This window comes from Rhinolophus sinicus, linkage group LG04 (genome assembly GCF_036562045.2).
Source record: "Rhinolophus sinicus isolate RSC01 linkage group LG04, ASM3656204v1, whole genome shotgun sequence".
Lineage (NCBI taxonomy): Eukaryota > Metazoa > Chordata > Mammalia > Chiroptera > Rhinolophidae > Rhinolophus > Rhinolophus sinicus.
In genome coordinates this window covers 112,318,390-112,339,233 of record NC_133754.1, presented here as the reverse complement: position 1 = coordinate 112,339,233, position 20,844 = coordinate 112,318,390, and the positions used below count along the sequence as shown (strand labels likewise).

The window sequence follows — 20,844 nt, the reverse complement described above, 5'->3', positions numbered from 1 at the left end:
GGATGGATGGGTAGGATAATGAGTGGGTGGACAGATGGGTGGATGGTGGATGGATGGGTAGGTGGATGATTGGGTAGATGGATGAGAAGATGGATGGATCAATGGATGGGTGGACAGGTAGATATGTGGTTCAATGGATGGATGGATGGTGGATGGCGGATGGATGGGTGGTTGGGTGGGTGAGTGGATGGGTGACTGGGTATGTGGATGGATAGGTTGGTGGGTGGATGGGTTGGTGGGTAGATGATGGATGGATGGCTGCGTGGATGGGTGAGTGGATGGGTGAATCGATAGCTGGGTGGTGTGGATGCATGGATGGGTGGATGGGTGGATGGATGGATGGATGGATGGATGGATGGATGGATGGGTGGATGGATGGATGGATGGATGGATGGATGGATGGATGGATGGATGGATGGGTGGATGCATGGTGGATGCATGGTTGATGGGATGGGTGAGCTGCTGCATGTTGTCTAGCAGGAGGGAGGGGCTCTGTCACTCATTTTGTCCTGTAACCTGAGGTAGTCCTGCTGCCCTCCCATGTCCACTGCTGGTTCACGGCTGCTGTTTTCTAGGCCTCAAAGAGTGTTCTGAGCGTTCCCAACAAGGAGGTAATTAACACACAGAATGATGTGGAGAGGCTAGAAATCCGAGAGCAAACTAAGAGCAAGTCGGAGGCCAAGTGGAAGTATAAGGTGAGGTGTGTGTGTGGGGGTGTGCATGTGTGTGTACTTGTTGTTTGCACACTCATGCTGGTGAATGTGTATTTTCAGAGGGGGCTGTGTTCAGGGGAGGCAGTGTGTGGGGTGTGTGTGAGTTTGTGTTATGAACAAAGGTACATACCTGTGTGGCTGTGTGTGTGTGGGTATGTGTACGCTTGTAGGGCATGTGCAAGTGTGTGTCCACCTGTCTGTCCCCAGTAAGTGGTGCTGTGAAGGTTTGGTCACCTCCCGTGGGGTTGTTCTGGGGGCCTCCTAGCCAAAGAGGCCAAGCATGTGCCCCTCTGAGTTGATGGACAGCGTTGTCCTCCTTCGCCCAGCCCCATTCAAGCTCACACTCCCTGGAGCCAGGCAGTGTCCCAGGGCAGGTCCTGCAGGCCTATGGGTCCCCGGTGACATGTGCAGAGGGAAGAGGCGAGCTGGTCCTGCTGCTTGTACCCACTGGCCTTCTGCAAGGGGCTTAAGGACGGACCGGGTTTGCTTTTCAGAACAGCAAACCCGACTCCCTACTGAAGATGGAGGAAGAGCAGAAGTTGGAGAAGCCTCTGTCTGGTAACAAGGACGCCAAATTCTCATTTTCTTTCTCCAACAAGAAACTTCTGGGGTATGTGATGCTTGTGACAGGAGGGGTTGGTCCCATTGTACCACATGTCACACAGACACACAAACACACACACACATACACACCTGCACACCCACCCCACATACACATCATACAGGCACAGTGAGCAGGTTGGATGGGTCTGATCTGTGGGTCCCTGTTGCCATGACTTCCTGGCCCTGATCACGTCCTTGATTTCTCTTGGGTCCCGAAGGGCTTTTAAATGGTGTTAACTCTATGACTGACCATATGGTAGAGAGTTTAGAAATGGAGGAGAGAAAGGTAAACGTGACTCTGTAATCATACCACACCTGTGTGTGTGTGTACGTGTGTGTGTGTGTGTGTGGTTGTGTGTGTGTGTGTGTGTGTGGTGTTACCTAGCTCATGCCCCCACACCCAGCAGGCTCAGCACTGGCCTACCTCTGTGTTTCCGAGGTTGAGAATTGTTGCTGTACCCTTGGGAATTGCAGACATCTTTACCCCAGCCTGCTGTCCCTACTCCTGAGCATGTGCCCAGGCCCTGAGCCGACGGGGAGGCCGCGACCAGAGCTGTGGGGCAGGCTGAAGGAAGGCCATGCTGGTCCAGTGGCCAGGGTGGGCAGTGAGGGGCATACCCTGAGACAAGCCCAAGGAGAGGCTGGGCATCGAGGAGGGGTGGGCCCCTGCCTGGGGTCACAGCATTGGGAGGAAATGGGAGGTTGGAGCGGGGGGGCGGGGGAGGTTCGGAAGCATCCAGCCTGGCTGGTGACCCTCTGAGGCCTGTGGCGGGGTGGTGAGGGTACTGGTCAGGCCATGTGGACCCACACTGACCAGCCTACTTCTGCCCCAGTTCCAAGGCCCTCAAGCCGCAGACGAGCCCAGGGGTATTCGGGGCCTTGCAGAACTTCAAGGAGGAGAAGCCTCAGCCTGTGCGTGATGAGTATGAGTACGTGTCGGATGATGGCGAGCTGAAGATCGACGAGTTTCCCATCAGGAGGAAGAAAAATGCCCCGAAGAGGGACCTGTCCTGTGAGTTGGGGGATGTGGGGAGGGGCAGACCCAGCCCTGTAGGGCCATCCCGGAGCGGGCAGGTATCAGGCGTGGCCAGCCATGGCCCATCCTCCCAAAGCCACCACTGACTCCCGTCTGCTCTGGTCTCAGTCTTACTGGACAAGAAGGAGCCACTGCCCACGCCTGTCACAAAGCCAAAGCCAGACTCGGCACTCTACAAGGTAAGTACCTGGGACGGCGAAGCTCTGGCCTGTACACCACTTGGTGGGACATCTCTCACTGAGCTTTCTGCTTGGGGTGCAAAGGGGGTCTTTATGCCCCACCCTTTTCTCGGGGTTTTTGTGGGGGAGGCTGGTTTGGACACCAAAGATAGCGATGTGAGCCCTGGGGCCCCTCATGGGAGGGAAAAAGCAGGTGCAGGATGTGGAAGGTCTGCAGCTCTCTGCTTGGTGGGGCCTTCAGACCCCTCAGCCAGACCTGCCATAAAGATAACAGATCTACTTGATGCTGAGGATGGGGTGCAGGGGGAAGTGGGGCCCGGCCTGCTGGGGGATTAAGTTAGATGACCTGGAAGTCTTCATCTAACCCAGGATGTGGCAGCTATCTCCATGGAGGCTGGGGTTTCCATGGGGGTCACATTCTACCTAGCGAGACCCCGAGTGTCCCCTCAGAGCCACCTGCCAGGGGCTATTAACTGGGGTCCCTCAGGTGTGGGTACATCCTCCCACCTGCACCCCGTCCAACCACACCAGTTCCTCTTGTACCTATGGACCTCTCACATAAGGTTCTAGGGACCGGGGTTCCTCTCAGGAAACAGTGCTGGGCATGACAGCACTTGGTTTCTTTGAGGGTAGGGCTCCACAATCCCAGTGGAAAGCTCCAGCACCCATGGCGGGCTGTGTGTGGCCAGCCAGCCCCAGGTGCTCATTACACAGCAGGCTCTTTATAACTTTTAACAACTTCTTTTTCTTGTCAAGAGGAACAGCACGGTCCCTCCCCTAAGCCCTGGTCTGACTGGCTCCCTGTCCCCATAGCCGAGCGACGACTCCTCGGACGAGGGCTCCCTGCACATTGACACGGACACCAAGCCCATGCGAAACACCAAAGTGAAGAAGGATGGCGGGGGCTCAGCCGCAGGCATCCTGGACCTGCTGCAGGCCAGCGAGGAGGTGGGCGCGCTTGAGTACAACCCCAACAGGTAGGCCCTGGGCCCAGGGGTGGCTGAGGGGTGTGGGTGCTTCACATGGGCCGCACAGGGGTTCCATGTGGGGCTCTGTTGGCTGTGGCAGTTTGCACACAATGGGTCTCAGGGCCCATGTCCCAGAGGCAGGGAGGCCAGAGCAGGACTCCTGTCTACAGAGGTGGTGCCAGGCAGCCAGGGAGGTGAGTGTTTGCTGGCCATGTGCGTCCTGTGTGTCGGCAGAGGTCCTGATGAAGGGCACCGAGCACTAAGGACAGAGGGTCCTCCCCACAGTAGTGCCTGGACAGGGAGGCGGCTAAGGAGTGAATGTGGGTGGGGCCATGGTGGAAGGCGTCGAGGAGCAGCTGTACCTGGGGTCCCTGTGGGGAAGCAGGACCCAGCTGGGCACCTGCCAGTTGTCAGGGCTGCTCCAGCTGGGATGCCCAGCCATCTTCCCAGCCATCTCTGTTTTGTCACTTCCTGGATGCCATAAAAATAATGGGCAAAAATTTCCACGGCGTGCGCCTAGTGTCTAGGTCAAGGGCATTTGAGGTACGTGTCTGGGACCACAAGACTGCCTTCTTTACAGAGCCCTCACCCCACGGCACAGGAGACAGTGGCCTCCGAGTTCAGGGATGTGAGAGCTGCGCTGTGAGGTGGGGTTGGGTGGGCCGCGTTCCTAGATCACCACACCGTTGGGGGACAGACTGTCCTGGAGACCAGATGTGTGGCCTGTCTGGCTGAGTCCGGAGCCCACTCACCTGATGGTAGATGCTGTTCTGTCCTGGAGGCCCCAGGATTCCGGGTGGGTGGGCAGGTGGTCCAGGACCTTTGTCTGCTTAGCTCAGGCCAGGTGGCCCTTCCTGCCCAGGCCTGACCAGCCTCAATCCTCTGATTCAAGAGAAGTGGATTAATCTGGGCTTTGCATTGGATGAAGGGCTGGGGCTCATTTCTCTCATGATGGTCCAGAGAGTTAAATTCTCTCTGGATCCCAATTAAATTTTGTTTGTAAGCATTTTGGCCAAATTGTTTTTTCATCTGGCATTTCTGCAAGTACCACAGACATAGAACGGAGGAGTCTGGGCCTATGCCCCCTGCAGCCTCCCCAGTTGGGGACCTTAGCCACTGTGGTGGTGTCTCCCCACCTAGTCCTCAAGACAGCAGCAGATTCTCACTGCATAGATGGGGAAACTGAGGCTCGGATTGCTTAGGCAACTTGCTAGGAGGTGGCAGATAGAGGACCAGAATCTCCATTTTCCTGATTACAGAGTCGAGCATGAGGCCAGGAAGGTTGGTGGTGCTGGGTGATGGCATCCAGGCAGGAGTGACTTGGCAAGGAAGGTGGGCCCACATGGTCTGCTTGGTGCCCGCTCTGTCCCCTAGATCTGCTCTCCACACCCCCACTTCTGCCTCCAAGTTCATGTTTCCAGAATCAAGGTCCCAGGGCCACGTGAGCCCATGGAGTCCAAACGTCAGGCCCATTTTAGACAGAGGGGTTTGGGAGGCAGATTGGAGCTTGATTGAAAAGGGCTCTTGCTAATCAAATGGGCGCATCTTTTTTCATAAGTTACTACTTTTTGTGCAGTGTTATGTCCTCTCATGGGAGTGGACATAGTTCCCTGCTCAGCTTTAAGTGGTTTCTGTGGGTGTGAAACCTAAGCCCCTCACTGCAGAGACACCCTGGACCTTTTTCGGGAGGAGGGGACTGGCTGTGAGCCCCTTTCCCAGAGGACGCTGATGCCCGCTATCGGCTCCATGCCCCTTTGGGGTGCCCTTTTCTGGGGAGAGCTGTGGCTAGTGATGTCTCAGTGACTGGTTGCCACTCAGATCCTGGAGAGGCACCCAAGACACCCTGGCCCCCAAAGTTCCAGGGAGAGGCCCCTGAATGAGGGCAGATAGGCCAGTGCCCAGGACTCGCGGGGAGCGGGGAACACAGCTGCTGCAGCAACCAGGAGGGTGGCCAGTCTGGGAATGCACTGCTGACTGCTCTGCAGACGCACACACACGTGTGCCTCACACGCCCGCACACTGCACACGTGCCTGCTGGGCCACCCCCCTCAGCCTGCCACAGGCAGTTCCTCTCCCAAGTCTCCCATTTGGAGTGTAGGTCAGTTTTTGATGGTCCATTTGCTCTGTTTTAAGTATTCACTATTTGGAAAAAAACAGCTGAAGAAAATGGAGGAAAATATGTTAATTTCTTGTGGATGGTTTGCTTAGTGTTTACTGCTAGGGGGAACAGAGAGGATTTCGGTATGATAATTGGAGGATTAAGGTATTATTTTCCATGTGCACTGGTTAGACTTTGCTCCTTGATCCGTGCCTGGTGTGGACAGACGGCGGCCCCGAGCGGTGGCCCTGGGCTCCATGGCCCCCCTCTTGGGTTTCAGCTGAGCTGGGCTGGGACCTCAAGGCTCAGCTGGCATAGGTGGGTGGGTAGTTGGCTTTAAGGGACCTTCGAGGTTGGTATACTGACCCCCACCCTCCCGTCCTTGCTGGAAGTCTGATTTCTATATAGCCATGAGGCTGCATAAGGGGCCCAGGCCACATCGCCTCCCCCACCCCCCACACACACCAAGAGCCTGGTACAAAGGGTGGAGGGCTAGTTCTGGGCTTGCTAGCTCCCATGCTGGTTCGGGGGATTGTCCCTGCTCAGAGTGTCGATGACTGTGGTATAACAGTGACACTGCCAAATACCGCACGCCCCCAATGGAGTCTGGGCAGCCCTTTGCTCATGGTGAGTGGACAAACGGGTCACAGTGCTGTGGGGCTGGTGCTGGGGCAGGGGGCACTGAGGCAGGCAGAAGGGCCAACTGGGGCTTCCTGAGAAACCAGGGTGGTCTGACTGTACTTGATTTTCCCATTGTTTGCGGCTTAGGAACACAGTCCCATCAGGTCAGGGCAGGGGAAGTGGTATTGGAGGAGGGGTGCCCCAAGAGACACTACCCATCACCTCCTCCCCCAGTTCGGCCTAGAGCCCTGAATACACCTCGTAGGATGGCTTCCGTCCACACTTGCTTGGTGGCCCCGGGACTGCAGGGACTGTACTCTTTGTCTGCCCCTGTGGCAGCTCCATCTCCCTGCCCTGCTCCAGCTTTAGTCTTGGGAACCTCTTGTTTCTCATTTTAATGGTCTCACTAAATATGCTTTGAACACTTCTTGGAAATGGGGGAAGGTATGGAGAGGGGACAGTGTGAGAGAAGATGGTACAGAACCCCCAGTGGGGCCGTATGGACCCATACTTTCTGGTGCTGTGTCAGGGCCACAGCAGCCCTGCCGGCACATTTGCGGGGGCGGGGCATATGTGGTGGGCATGAGGGGGCCTGTACATCAGACACACAGGGTGAGACCACTGCTGCCTCCTGGGTCTGTGACAGGAGGGCTAAGCAGGGCTGTAGAATCCCAACCCCATGCCAGGCTCCTGGCCCTGCCTCTCAGGGCCCCAGGGAGCAGAGGGAGAGTCAGCCACCCCCAGTCCCTGATGCAATGAGAGGTTTAGCTGGGCCCTGAAGTCTGGGGCAGCTGTTCTATCCCAGGTGACAGCCAGCAATGGCCTTGAATTGAGTCACCCTGCTGGGCCAGGCCCCCTAGGAGCTTCCTGGCTGGGCATTGTGCCTTATGGGGATGTGGAGGGTGAACAGGGCGGGACCCTCTGTCCTGGCTGCAGGGATACCCAGAGCCCAGGCCAATCCAGAATTTCTGGGCAGGGCTTTAGCATTTGGCATTTATAAGCTGCCCAGGGGTTCTGGTGCAGAGACAGGTTGGGGATTCTGGCTGTGAGAGGTGTGGGCTCGGGCAGAGATAGGCTGTGGAGCAGGGAAAGGAGGAGAGGGCATGGAGCGGAGAGCACCCTTCCACGAGGAGGCTGAGAAGGACCCCATGGGAGGGTCTGCAGTGACGAGGAGGGGAGGGAAGCTGCTGGAGGAGCTTTGGCCTGGAGTGGCCTTGCTGTCCAGAGCTCTCAGGACCTGGTTCTGTGGGAGCGTGCCACCCGCCTACCCCTCCCAGAGCCAGGCCAGCACATAACAGAGTGGCGGGCAGTCGTGCCAGCTGCACTGGGTGTTTCAGAAGCCAGAGCAGGTCCTTCTGAAGAGAGGGGAGCCAGTGCAGCTTGGGGAGGCAGCAGGGGCTCGTGTGTGGGGTATGGGACGAAGATCACTGGGAAAGTGCTGGCTGGCGCTAGGGGGGCAGCACTGCCCAGAGCTGGAGGGCAGCAGGGTGCTAGAATCAGTAAGGGGAAGGTGGCATCAAGAAAGTCGCCTCATTCAGCTTGGGCATCGGGACTGAGAGGGACTAAGCTCGGGCTGAGCTGAGGTGTGACTGGCCGTCAGGTGAGGTACAGGTACAGGTACAGGTGTAGGTGCAGGTGCAGTGTAGGTACAGATGTGGATGTGGATGTAGGTCCAGGTGTAGATACGGTGACAGGTGTGCGTGCGGATGGGTGTGGGTGTAGATGTATGTATAGGATCAAGTGTAGATTTGTGTGTAGATGTAGTTGCAGGTGCCAGCACAGTTGTGGAGAGAACATGTGGGTCACCTGGGCAGAGCATGGGCGGCGGGAGGGAGAGGGCTGTGGTACCCCTATCTCGGAGTGCTGAGTGGAAGGGTGCCCTCCAAGGTGCAGGGAAAGGAGCGCCCGGGCTGGGGCTGAGGGCAGGGGTCCAATGTAGGAGAACAGCGTGGGGTGGGCTGTGGAGCACCCAGAGCCAGCTGGAGTGAAGGAGCATGGGCGGCCTGCGGGCTTAGGCTGTCAACCACCTTCCTGAGCCCCTCTTCCTCCCCTCTCTCCATTCCCCTCCCTTTGTCTCCTCTCCAAGCCTCTTTCTGCCCTGAGGCCTCAGGGCTCCCCCCACTCCTGCCCTGGAGTGAGGGTGGGAGCAGAGGGGAGGCAAAGGTGGTGGCTGGCCATTCCCATGGGTAAGTTGTCAGCCACCACCATTTCTCCTCACATCCTCTCCTGACCCCTGGATGAGTGGATGTGTGGGCCGTGGGCCACGGGCCTGGTCTGAGCTCCTGTCTTTCTGTGCCTCCAGCCAGCCCCCAGCCTCCCCCAGCACACAGGAAGCCATTCAGGGAATGCTGTCCATGGCCAACCTGCAAGCCTCCGACTCCTGCCTGCAGACCACGTGGGGCCCCGGCCAGGCCAAGGGCAGCTCGCTGGTGGCCCACGGCTCCCGGAAGAATGGGGCTGGCGGCAAGAGCACAGGCAAGCGGCTGCTGAAGAGGGCAGCCAAAAACAGCGTGGACCTCGATGATTATGAGGAGCAGGACCACCTGGACGCCTGCTTTAAGGACTCGGACTACGGTGAGTGCCCCTGGCCATGCAGCCAGCCCTGTCTTAGGACAGATAAGTCACAAACCATAAACGTCACCCTTTAAAAGTGTGGGGCTCAGTGGTGTTTAGTATATTTAGAGGGTGTGCCACCATCACCACAGACACAGCATGTCACCACCCCAGAGGACACCCTGCCCGCTCCACTCCGCTGTCCCCTTCCCTGGCCCCTGGTAACCTCTGGTTTGCTTTCTGTCCCACATATCCTAGATACGTCATCTTCACAGTATCCAACAATGCTGCGTCCTTTGTATCTGGCTTCTTTCATTGGCTTACTTTTGAGGGTTCTCCCATGTTGTAGCACATGTCAGCACTTCATTTTGTGGGTGAATAATATTCCACAGTGTGGACATACCACATTGTTTATCTCTTCATCCACCCACGGACACGTGGGGGCTTCCACCTTTTCGTGACTGGAATAGTGCTGCTAGGGTGTGCAGGGAGTTTGTGTGGCCTGTGTCCCCAGGTGCATATGTGGGAGGGCCAGGCCTCGTAACTGCTGGGTCAAAGGTTGCAGCTTATTTCACCTTCTGAGGACCCGCCCAGCCATCCTCCATGTAGCTGCACCATTTCACACTTGTAGATGTGTCGAGGCTGCATGCGGGCACCCTGTCTGTCTCTGTGTAGATGGAGAAACAGTGGCTCTGTGGCCTGTATCTGAGGTGGCAGGCAGTAGGTTGGGGGCTGGGCCATGAGTATGGCCTCCTTCTGGGGGCACAGCCATTCACCCCCAGCAGGGCCTCTGCAGGCCCTGGACTCCAGGCTCCAGGCTCTGGAGGAGCTGCTGTCGGCCTCCTAGGAGGAGATTCAGGAGCAAGGACCTGCCCAGGGACATCTCTCTCGGTCCCCGCGGGACATAGCGTGCTGACACAGGCCAGGGCCAGGGGTCCGCTGGCCCCCATGCTGCAGGGCAGGCCTTCAGCACAGTCCCGATGGTCCAAGGGCCATGTTTTCATGCTGCTGTACCCAGACAGCCCCCAGCAGTGATGTCGGCCCTGCCTCACCTGGTGGACACGTCCATGTCTTGCTGTGGGACCTACCCTGGTCTGACGGACAGTGGAATGAACTCTATTTGCTGGGCTCCCTTGGGGCGTGGGGCAGGTCCTGGGGGTTCAAGTGCCACAGATTTGGAGGTTGAAGGTCACAACCTATAGTGGGAAGAGCAATAGTTGGCAAGTCACCCAGAGCTGCTGTGTGGGGCTCCCTCCCCCAGAGACTCCCTGAGATGGGTCTGGGGACCTTCATAGCCACCTAGCTCCATGATAGCAGGAGAGAATGAGACTTTCTGAGAAGAACTGGGTGTCCAGTGGGTGCTACAGCCAGTCTGGGGTGGGTGAGGCTGGTCAGGTGTCCCTGGGGGCTGCATGGGGCCTCTTGGATGGCCAATTGCTGTCCCTCTCTGAACCTCAAGGGGATTTGGGGTGGACGATTTCTGGGGCACCTTTGTGCCCAGTGCTCTGCAATCTGAGGATGGCCCTGGGGATGCCAGTTACCAGGTCTGCCAGCTGCCTGCATGCCCACTCCCCACAGCCACTCCAGTGGCTCAGCCCTTTTTCCCCTTGTCTCTCTAGTGTACCCCTCCCTGGAGTCTGACGAGGACAGCCCGGTCTTCAAGTCCCGGTCCAAGAAGAGGAAAGCCTCAGATGACGCTCCCTATAGCCCGACAGGTTGTGCTGGGGCAGTAGGGGGGAGCGCTGCCCACATCTGACTGGTTCTGTGCAGGGCTCCGATGGGGCGTGGGAGGCCTGCTTCCCTCCTGGGACCTGGAGACCAAGCGCTCCTGTGAGTGGGCTGGTGTGGTGGCCCCGTGGTGGGTCAGCCCATTTCCTAGTTTCTCCTCAGCGAGCAGCCCTTGGAGGGCCACCTTTTCACCTGGCCCCTATCATGGCAGCCTTGATACTGGGGGCCTTGTCCACTTTCTAGGTGACCATCCACCCCCATGCGCCCTTTCCCGTCTTGCTGGATGGGATCCCTTACACTGTTGGGCCTCTCACTGACCCTCTCTGAGTTGTGATGTGTCCTGGGACTCAGGGAGCCTGGGGCCAGTCCAGGGGAGCCCCAGGGTGCACACAGTGTTAAGTGGATGATTGAGGCAGGCTGACCTTTTTTCCCAAAGCGAGGGTTGGCCCATCAGTGCCAAGGCAGGACAGGCCTGTTCGTGAGGGGACCAGAGTGGCCTCCATCGAGACCGGGCTGGCGGCCGCTGCAGCCAAGCTATCCCAGCAGGTGAGGAGGGGCCCCTCAACCCTGTGCAAAGACTACCCAGACTGGTGACTGTCATAGGCTTAGGGACATTTGAGTGTAACTGTTCCCTGTTCCTCTAGGCCCCTAAGTTCCTAAGAGTGGGGGTGGGGAAGCAGGGAACTGGTGGCCTGGGACCCTGACACTGACAAGTATCTTGTTGCTGAGGCCAACTGTCCCTAGTGCAGGGGAAGCCCCAGCCACTAGCTCCTCAGGCGGACCCTCCCTGGTCCCCAGTGATCTGGCGTTTTCCTCTGGTCCTTATGGAGCTGGAGATGGGTGCCTCGTCTCTGTGACATCTCTGTTCCGCCCATTTCGTTTGCCACTTCAGTTCCTTCTGGTCCCAGACCCCTCAGAAGTGAGGGTCCCAGACCCTTAGGTGCCACCTGGACCAGGCCCAACCCCATCTGGGCACTCAAAGAAGTTAACAGGACCAAAGTGAATGTTCTAGAACCAAGAGTCTCATGACAGCTCAGAGCAGGGTGATGGGGATGGAGGGTCAAGTACCGGTGCCACAGCCCACTCATCGCTGTGTCCAGGATGGTCTACTGCACAGAGAGAAGCATGGTGGGCCCACCTCGGGCCCCAGCCCTGTTCTGACCTTCTCAGGCACAGGCCCAGCCCTTTCTGCTCCCACAGCGCTGGCAGCTAAGCTTCGCCGGAGAGGCCTCATGCACAGGGACCTGCCTCCCCTGGGTCTGAGGTTGTGCGGGCTGCTCCCTGCTCTGACAGCTGAGCACCCAGCATCTGAGGCCCAACCAGCCCTGCCAGCTAACTCACCTACATGCTTTGTTCAAAGGAGGAGCAGAAAAGCAGGAAGAAAAAGAACTCCAAGAGGAAGCTGGCTCCCAACACCACCTCCCCCTCTGCCTCTGCCAGCACCACCTCGGCCAGCACCACCTCGGCCAACACCACATCGGCCAGTACCACCTCGGCCAGCACCACCCCGGCCTCTACCACCCCTGCCTCCACTACCCCAGCCTCCACCAGCACGGCCTCTACCAGCACGGCCTCTACCAGCACGGCCAGCAGCCAGGCCTCACAGGAGGGCAGCTCACCCGAGCCCCAGCCCGAGGCACATAGCAGCAGCCTAGCCGACCATGAGTACACCGTGGCCGGCGCCTTTGCCGGGACACAGGCAGGCCGCGCCTCACAGCCCATGGCCCCTGGGGTCTTCCTCACACAGAGGCGGCCCTCTGCATCATCCCCCAACAACACCGCTGCCAAAGGTACCATACCTACTGGCCCTTAGCGGCCTAGACTTGTAGACTGTCCCCATAGATGACCACAAGTCTCCTTTGTCCACCATAGCCACTCGAGTCTGCATCCACCCACTCGGTCAGCATGTGCAAGAAATGCTCTCTTTCAAGGTTGAGAGTCAGGGGCAAATCTTAGGCGTCTGGTTACCTCAGAGTTAGGTCCAGCTCCTTAGACCCCTAGGATCTCAGCTTTGGAGCCTGGCTTGGAGTTGGGGTGTGGTCAGAGGTTTGCCAGGGGGCCTCCAGGAGGGGCCCAGGGTGACTGACCCAGGCTCCTGTGTGAACTGTGGGCAGCATGGCCATCTGGCATTTCCACTGTCACTCCCTGGCCTCCGATCTGCATGCACCCTGTCCGTGAGACCCTGCCAGCTGTGGACATGTGGAGTGTGGCTCCAGGTGGCCCTGCTGCCAGGAGGTGGGGCTGGGGGGTGGGGCGGGGCTCCCTTCATAGTAATGCCATTGTCCTGGCCTGGTCCACCCACTGGCCATGGTTCCTCCCCTCCATTGCTGCCTTTTGTCAATGTAACCTCCGAGCTGGGTGCTTTGTCAAAGATTAGTGATTTCAGAGGGATGCAGAAACTCCAGGCTTGGGCTTCACAGACCCATTTTACAGATAGTATGGGGGAAGTCAAGGAGGGTTTGCAAACCCCTTGCCTCACATGCTGCTGCTCTTGCCCTCTCCCTCATCTGCCTTTTTGTGTCTCCTCCTCTACCCCAGGAAAACGTACAAAAAAGGGCATGGCCACCGCCAAGCAGAGGCTTGGGAAAATTTTGAAAATTCATCGGAATGGAAAACTGCTCCTTTAAAGTTTGGAAAGCCAGGATCCTTCTGCTCCGCTCAGGACCCCGGAGCCCCGCTATAACATCAGCCCCCAGGAAGGTGGCCACGCTGCCTCACCCCGGGGAGGGCCTGACCTCCTCCCGGCCACTATTCCCCCCACACAAGCGAGCGTCTGTTGCTTCAGCAGGCAGAGCTTGCCAATATGGACAGACGTCCTTTCTCAAGTTGCTTAGAGTGACCTGTTCCAGAAACACGGCCCTGCCAATTTGAGGACCATTCCAGTTTCAGGACAGCCTTTAGGCACCCCCTGAGCGTGGGTGTGATTGCAGGGCCTCTGCAGCTCTGCTGTCAGCACGAGTCCTTCGAGGAAGGAGGAGTGAGCCAACCACTCACCAGGTCCAGAGTCTGAGCCAGCCACAGGCTGGTAGCCTCCAGAGGCTTAAAAAAAGGCAAAGAACACTAGAGAGGAAAAGGAGGAGAGAGCAGGGTGTTTATGTACCCCCATCTCTCCCTGAGTTATTCTCAGACACATCCAGAGAGTGTTTGGCCCGGCCAAAAGAGGGGCCTCCAGGCTCCCTGGCCAGTGGGTGGCAGGCCGGATGGTGGGTGTTACACCCTGAATGCCCAGGGCATTTGTAGGGATGACTGGGGCCAGCAGCAGGGTCAGTATGTTAGTGGGTGAGGGAGCCACCATGGGATCCCCAGCCATGATATGGGGCCCAGGGGGCCCAAGTTAAGCCACGTGGGTAGACCTTGTCCAGCCCTACTGGCTACACTCCGAGAAGCACTTCTTAGCCAAGGCACCCTGCCCCAGGCCTAGTGGGGCTGATGGCAGCCGGGCGGCCTGAGGATTTGGGGGGAGGGGGCCAGGCACTTATGTCTTGTCACCTGTGGGCACTTGGTGTTGAGTGCATGGGTGGCTCCTGGACCGCATGTCCACCCATCGACACGGAGGGGCTGGATTTGTTTCTCAGGCAATCCTGTATTTTAATTTTAGATGTATTTCCTGAAGCATATTTTTCATAGAATGTAGCGTGTAAATAGCTTTTTAAAAAACTTCTTTTTTATAAGAGTAAAAGTATCTTTAGGAATTTCTTTCTATAGAGTCCTTCATTAACATTTATACGAGTTTTTTGCTGAGTATGATGAACAGTTGGGTTTCCGATGCTTTTCCTTTTTCTTCCTCTTTTTTTTTTATTGTTATGATTTTTTTCTTTTTTTCTTTTAGGGACTAAGGTATTGCCTGAAAAACAAGTGATGTCTGTGCAGCCTTATATCTGTCTTTACAGAAGCAAACAGTACACAAAAGATCTATTTCAGACACGTTTGAAGACAAATCTTCAACTTGAATACCAGCTCTTTCTTTCCTTCTTGTTGATGAAGGGGGTGGGGGTACAGTTATTTTACTAGCACCTTGTGAAGTGTTCTGTGTTTTGTGATGCTGTAATTTATTAATGTTTGTAGCTTTTTATATTTGTACATTTCTTATGAGCTTTGTTTATATGCCCATCCCTGGGTATTCTGTCCATGAGAAGAGGCAGCTTCATGCGGGCCTTGCCCCCGGCTCAGCCTATTTGGGGAATGCGGCCCCTGGGCCTGGAGGCGGGGCAAGGCGTCGCTCACGGGCCCCAACTATTCCGACCCAGCGGTTTGGAGGTTTCCTTGCCCATCATTGTTGAACATTTATATAATCTAACCCGGCCATCAAACTGTTCTCTCTCTCTCTCTCTCTTATTTTTTTAATTTTATTATTATTATTTTGGCAACATGTACATTTCTAACAAAGTTTATCGTGGCTATTAAAGTGTTTTATTTCCCAATTCATATTACTCTTGTATCGAGTCCATGAGGTCTAAGGCAACTTAGATCAAAGTTTTAAAAGAGTAAAAATATTTCAGGTTTTGTACAGAACAATGTCTGTGTCATTTCTGCCTCATTTGCCGTCATCCAGGCCATAAGGGCCATGGGGGTGCTAACAGCGGTGGGGGGGGGGGGGGCGGGGCTCTGGTGCAGAGGCTGGGTTTTGTGCGCCTCACCCCTGAGGGCTGCGTGTGAGGAGGGGCAGTCAGGCCAGGCTCCCGGCCCAGGTCCTGGTAACCAGCGTTCCCCTCACAAAGCCCTCAGATTGCCCACAGGGCATATACACTGCCCTGCCCCGAAGCCGGCCTGCAGAAATGGGCAAAAGAGACCCTCTGGGAAGGCAGCCTTTGAGACCCTGGCTCCACCTGCCCTAGCCCCTGGAACCTTGTGGTTCACAGGTGAGCAGTTTAGTGGAGTCCCGTGAAGACAAGGCTGGCACCCAGAGGCACTCAGAAACATACAGGATTTCAGTCGAAATCCGTCGTCATTCACTGCAAATGTACAAAAGCAGAACCCACCTCCTAGCCCCACACACATACACAGTGCAGATCGCAGCGAGTGCCACGGCAAAGGGGTGCTGGGGCCCATGCTGGGGCTGCCGGCTGCTGGGCATCTCGGGCATCACTGGGTCATGGGACACGACATTCTCCCCAGGCACTCACTGTCCACTGAGTCCATTCCGCACAAAGTATGGCCCCTTCGCATCCCCAGGCCGGGCACTCACCCTGCCTGGGCAGCCTTCCTGTCCCTGCTAAAATCCAGCCAGATGCTACCTTGTGGCTCCCTACACCCTCACCTCACAGACACTGGGGGACTGTGACTGGCTCTGCCTGGGTTGTTCTCTGCAGCCCCTCCAGGCCCAGGCTGGGCCCTGGGCCTGGGGCCTGGAGACTGAGCTGTCTGGATGCTTCTTGGGTCCCTCACCCCATTGTGACTGTTGGTACTGGATCTCCAGACGGCTTTCAAGGAGTTGGGGGCCTGGAGCCCAGGGAAGGGCTCCTAGAGGCTGCCCAGACTCTTCCTAGTTCCAGGCCCTGTATTGGTCTTCACCCATGCAATCCTGGTGCTGTGTGGCCTGACTGTGCGTCCTGGCCAGGCCTTGCACCTTCACTGTAGCCCTGTGTTCAAGGAGTATGGGTGTCTGTGCAAAGACCTGGGACGCTTATCTCTGGGTGTGCCCATAGCAGGGGCAACAAGGGGGCCAGGTCTTTTCTCAGTGTGGCTGAGAACCCTGTAACAGTGACCTGGGAAGGGAGGGGCTGAGCAAGCTCTCAGCACAGCCCACGGGCCCAGCCCCTCACCTGATAGGTGAATAAACTGAAGCCCAATGCCTTCCTCGCTAACAGTGGTACTCCTTGCAGGGCAGGCTAGAGGGCCAGCTTGGGGGGGGGGGGGCTGGTGAGCCCATCCACTAAGACCCCCAGGGGAGTTCAGTTCAAGCCATTCCTTCACCTGGGTGTTCACCACCTGCTTCCACAAGCTGCCGAGAGAAGACCCTCTTGAGACACCTTGGACCCACTGTGTGTAGGCCACTCTCAAGGTCAGGCTCACACCCACAGCCATGTCCCCAGCATGGCAGGTTCATGGTGCGCTGATAGCCTCAGGGCAAGAGACCCCAAGGACTCAGAACCAAGACCCTTTCTGTCCTACCCAGACCCTACCAAGCCTGGCTCCCAGGTGTCCCGACACAATGCCAATGACCCCAAATGTGGAGGAAACTGAAGTGCTCCAGGATCCTTCGCCCACCGTCATTTCTCAGCCCTCTGGCAGCAGGTGGCTGGTGTAAGAGGAGAGCGCCACTGTCCTGTTGGGGGAGGGGTGCTCAGGGACTGCAGGATGCCAATGGTTGAGGTCCTGGAATTCCCACTGTAGGGAGAGCCACCCAGCCAGCAGAGGATTGCAGAAAAAACATGAAGACTTGTGTGTTAAGCCGCTGAGATAGGCAGGCTCCATCTGATGGAGACACACATGCAATCAGCATCCTGTGCACTGAACATGACGTAAATAAATGGCCCTAACTCAGCTTTCCAAAGTTCAGTAGGATTCCAGAGTCATTTTCTGAGTACCTACTGTGTACTGGGCCATTGACAACCTTCCAGAGCTTTCATCGAAGCCGACAAGCCTACTTTGCTGAGGAGGACACCAAGCTCAGCGGAGGGCCTGCTCCCCCACACGTCACCGGGAGCCCAGGCCTTGCCAGCTCCGGAACTCCCACCATTGCCTGTTCCCTTGGGTGGGAGGATGCATGGTCATCTCTCACACTCCAGGTAGAAGGACGGTTTGAGAGATCCCAGGAGCTATCCATGGAGATGAAAGCATCTTCAGCAACATGAGCAAAGGCTCTGAGGCAGGCAGTCAGGCCTCAGGGTGATCCAGTGGTGCAAGGTGAGGCTGGGGCCAGCTCAGCTCCGTCCAAGGACGTCCACACAGTGGGCATGTGGCAAGCCCTGGGGAGCCTCTGCAGGTTAGTGAGCAGGTGCAGTGCTGTTCCAGGGGCGCAGACTGCTGAGGATGGGCTGGGGACAAGGGCCCCCTCCCCTGGGGGCCCCCTCTGCCCCTTGCCTTGTGCCTGTCAGCACATTCCCATGGTCTCTGTGTGTGTGGGGGGGTATCTTAGCACTGCAGGCAGCCTGGTCTGTTTTGCACAGAAGGGCGCTGTCTGTTTAGAGCCAATCCCCAAATCTGCAGAAAAGTCCTGTTGGGCCCCTGGGGCAATACTGAGAGCGACCAGCAGAGGGCAGGGGAGGGCTGGGAACAAGAGATCCTGGGATGGCAGCAGCAGCTCTTTCAGTGCCTAGTGTTTAGGGGGTGGTTTGCAAGGATGAGAAATAAAGTTATTAGCAGCTCCAAGATAGTAACAATTAGATCACTTTCGTCCTAAAAGATTTAAGTGTCAAGTGTGCCAGGACCTCTGTTAGCACCAGGCACATATTAAGCACATCCTGAGGAAGGGCCTAGGACTATCTATCTTACTAATAGGGAGTCTCACAGCTGATGGAGCTGGGGTTCTAATCCAGGCAGGCCACCTCCAGGGCCCTTGGGCTTATGAGACAGACCCCCAGAGAGACCTTCCCACAGACGGTTACCAGGAGGGCAGCTCCTCAAGACTCCAGGAGGAGGAGTTGTACCAGAGCAGAGAGAAGGGAGCTGCTGTGCAAAGGCCCTGAGGTGGGGACAACGTGAGGTGTCATCTTTGAGGAGACAGCTGGAGTGAGGAGCTGAGCGTAGGGCAGGGTGCTCTGAGGTGGGGCAGGGCAGCAGTCCAGGTCATGATGTGGCACTTGGAGCTTTTCTAAAAGGCACCATCCCTTCGCCAGGCTCTCCCGCCCATCACAGGGGTCTCCCTCTTTCCCAGGCTGCACAGAAACCCTTGAGCCCACCATCCCCCTTCATTCTTTCCCCTTTGGGCCCTGTCCCCCCTCCTTTTTGCACAGCCCTGAGCAAGGAGTCTTCTTGCAGGTGGGGACGCTGACGAAGGTCTTCTGCAGGACACATGGCAACAAGGGGCCTCTGCCATTCTTGTCCACTGTACTGAGAAGCTGAACAGGGTGTGGGATAGTCAACAGGGCTTGTCATCCAAGGTTTAAAAAAAGATGTTGCTGTTGTAAAAACCTAGGCTGTGTTCCCAGTCTTATGAGCAAGTCTCTTTAACAATAATTCTCAATGATACTGGTGCATACGATTTATGTCAAAGACATAAGACAGCAGTGCTAAATTTCATCGATTTGTGTAGTGACTATGCTGCCAGCGTGGCAACATTTCCTGAGCGTATACTGTGTTCTGAGCAGGGTGTTAAGGCAGAGTACCCTGACTCTAGTGGCTGCATTTCTGGCCCAAGGAGCCCTTGGTTGACCCTTGCCCAACCTTGCTGTATGACCTATTCCCTCATCTGCAGAGCTGGTGGGCAGTGGCCCCAATCCCACTCGGGTGCAGGGCTGACTCCTCCCTGCAGGCCTGCCTTCCCATCTGGCCCTCTGCTGGGGCACTCCCCATTTTCTCCAGCCTACACTGAGGACCTATTCAATGTGTGATCTCGGGCAGGGCAGTTCCCCTCTCTGGGCCTCTTCTTCTGTCTGCCTTATCTGGTGATAAGGAGACGGACTGATGGGAGGCCTCAACTGGAACTGAGGGGGCAGCTTGTCCCCACCTGGTCTGCCCCACATCCTCTCTGCCATGGCCTGCAAAAGACTGCACATGCAAGAGGCCAGTCACAGCAGAACATAGTCCGGCCTCAGGCAGCCAATCCTGCCCTGAGAGGTCCGCGATGGACGGACTGCTCCCCTCAGTGTGTGTTTGGTTGTATCAATGCTTAATAAAACATTTACTCACTTCCAGTTTGCAGTCTCCTCATATTTTAGAGTGGATCCTTACTCTTCACAACTTAGTTTTGTGTCCCCAGAACCCAGTGGACAGAGAGACGCTGGGTGGGGCAACCAGGCCGAAGAGGAGTGACAGCAGGAGGGGAGTCCAGGCCAGGCTGTCGGGCGGCCTGACAAATGGCATCCCTCCTTAACCATCCGCCCGCCTTTCCCAGGCTGAGTCCCGCCGGCCGCCTCATCCAAACATCCCTGGGGATGCCACCTCAGCAGAAAAATGATGCTGTTCCATTAACATCTGACACGGATTTGCAGGCCCCAAACAGACGAGCATGCATGTAAACACCCGGCCTGGCTGGGCCCTCGCTGGCTCAAAGCAGGATCCTCGTAATTAATTGTCCGCCTGCTGGCCCGCACTCCAGCCAGTGTTATTTCAAGATTGCAATCCCTCCTTGCCTCCCACAAATGGCATTTACCAAACAGCGGATGTGCTGGAGCTTTAGGAAGGAGCAGTGAGGGGGTCTTGGCTCTGTGGGCCTTAACTTCCTCCCAGTAAAATGGAGTCACCACCCTGGCCACCAGGTGGTCATGAGAACAGTGTCCATGTTCCTGGCACGGGGTGGGCCTGAGCATCTCGTGCCCACCAGTATGCTTTCTCAGCATGTCTGGTTGAGTGGTTCAGGTGCTGACAGAGTTGTAACACCCGCAGCAGACCAACACTGGGGCTTATCATTTCCACACAGTTTAGTTGATTTAGTAAGTGTGTAAGGTTGCCTCAATGCTGTTACATGTGTCTTTCTACCCTGAAAAGGGAGGATTTGTTCTAGAATGCTGTTCTAGAATTTTCTAGAAAGTTGTCCAGAATCAGTGATACCTCATGTACGCCAATGATACCTTTTCGGCTTGTCAAAGGGAATCTTATATCAATGGGTAACAATTCTCCACATAATTTGTAGAATAAGCTTTGATCTGCTATTATGCCACATTTATAATCCCTTCCTTCGTTCTTGTTTGGGTTCTTTTTTTATATATATAGAGTTTAAAAAACTGCATGACTTTGCCTGTGGTAGCCATCAGGGGTCTTGCTGCTCTGCACCCCCAGCTGGCAGGGACATCACCCCTGTGAGCTGCAACATGGTGACAGTCGTCTTACCTTCAGAGTCCCCCAAGATCACAAGGATAAACCAGTCCCGGGTCACAAATGGGCCCCCACAGTGTGTACTGGGGTCGGTATCTTTGCTCAAGAAGTCATTTATTTCACCTATACAGCTGGGGGGGAAAAGTCCTATTTCTTTGTTCTTTACTTTTTAAAGCTCCTATCTCTGATCCACTGGGATGTGCTATAATTTGTGGCTGAGAGCTGGGACCCCAAGTATATTTTCCATCCAGGTGTTTGTGGCTCATGTCACACAGTTGTTGGTGGGTTTCTCTTGGTGGCCATGTTTTAAGCTTTGGTAAATTTATCAGCCTCTTTGTTCTGCTCCTCCTGGTGTTTCCAGAAGTTGTACAGGGTGGGAGTTCTTTGAGAAGGGAGCATGTTGGGCTCATGGCAGATGTGAATACAAACG

The 20,844-nt window shown here is 56.2% G+C and overlaps 1 protein-coding gene across 1 annotated transcript in view; it reads left to right on the top strand.

Moving 5' to 3' along the window:
• PHF2 (PHD finger protein 2) overlaps nt 1-14,924 on the top strand; it is a 90,990-nt gene extending 76,066 nt beyond the window's left edge. Inside the window, exons 13-22 of the mRNA XM_074330235.1 lie at nt 576-695; nt 1,208-1,323; nt 2,150-2,328; nt 2,461-2,531; nt 3,345-3,508; nt 8,521-8,792; nt 10,391-10,486; nt 10,936-11,045; nt 11,860-12,289; nt 13,038-14,924. Of these exons, the coding sequence (XP_074186336.1) occupies nt 576-695; nt 1,208-1,323; nt 2,150-2,328; nt 2,461-2,531; nt 3,345-3,508; nt 8,521-8,792; nt 10,391-10,486; nt 10,936-11,045; nt 11,860-12,289; nt 13,038-13,126 (1,647 nt within the window). The 3' untranslated portion in view covers nt 13,127-14,924. The remainder of the gene's footprint in view (nt 1-575; nt 696-1,207; nt 1,324-2,149; nt 2,329-2,460; nt 2,532-3,344; nt 3,509-8,520; nt 8,793-10,390; nt 10,487-10,935; nt 11,046-11,859; nt 12,290-13,037) is intronic.
• Nucleotides 14,925-20,844: the final 5,920 nt, after the last annotated feature.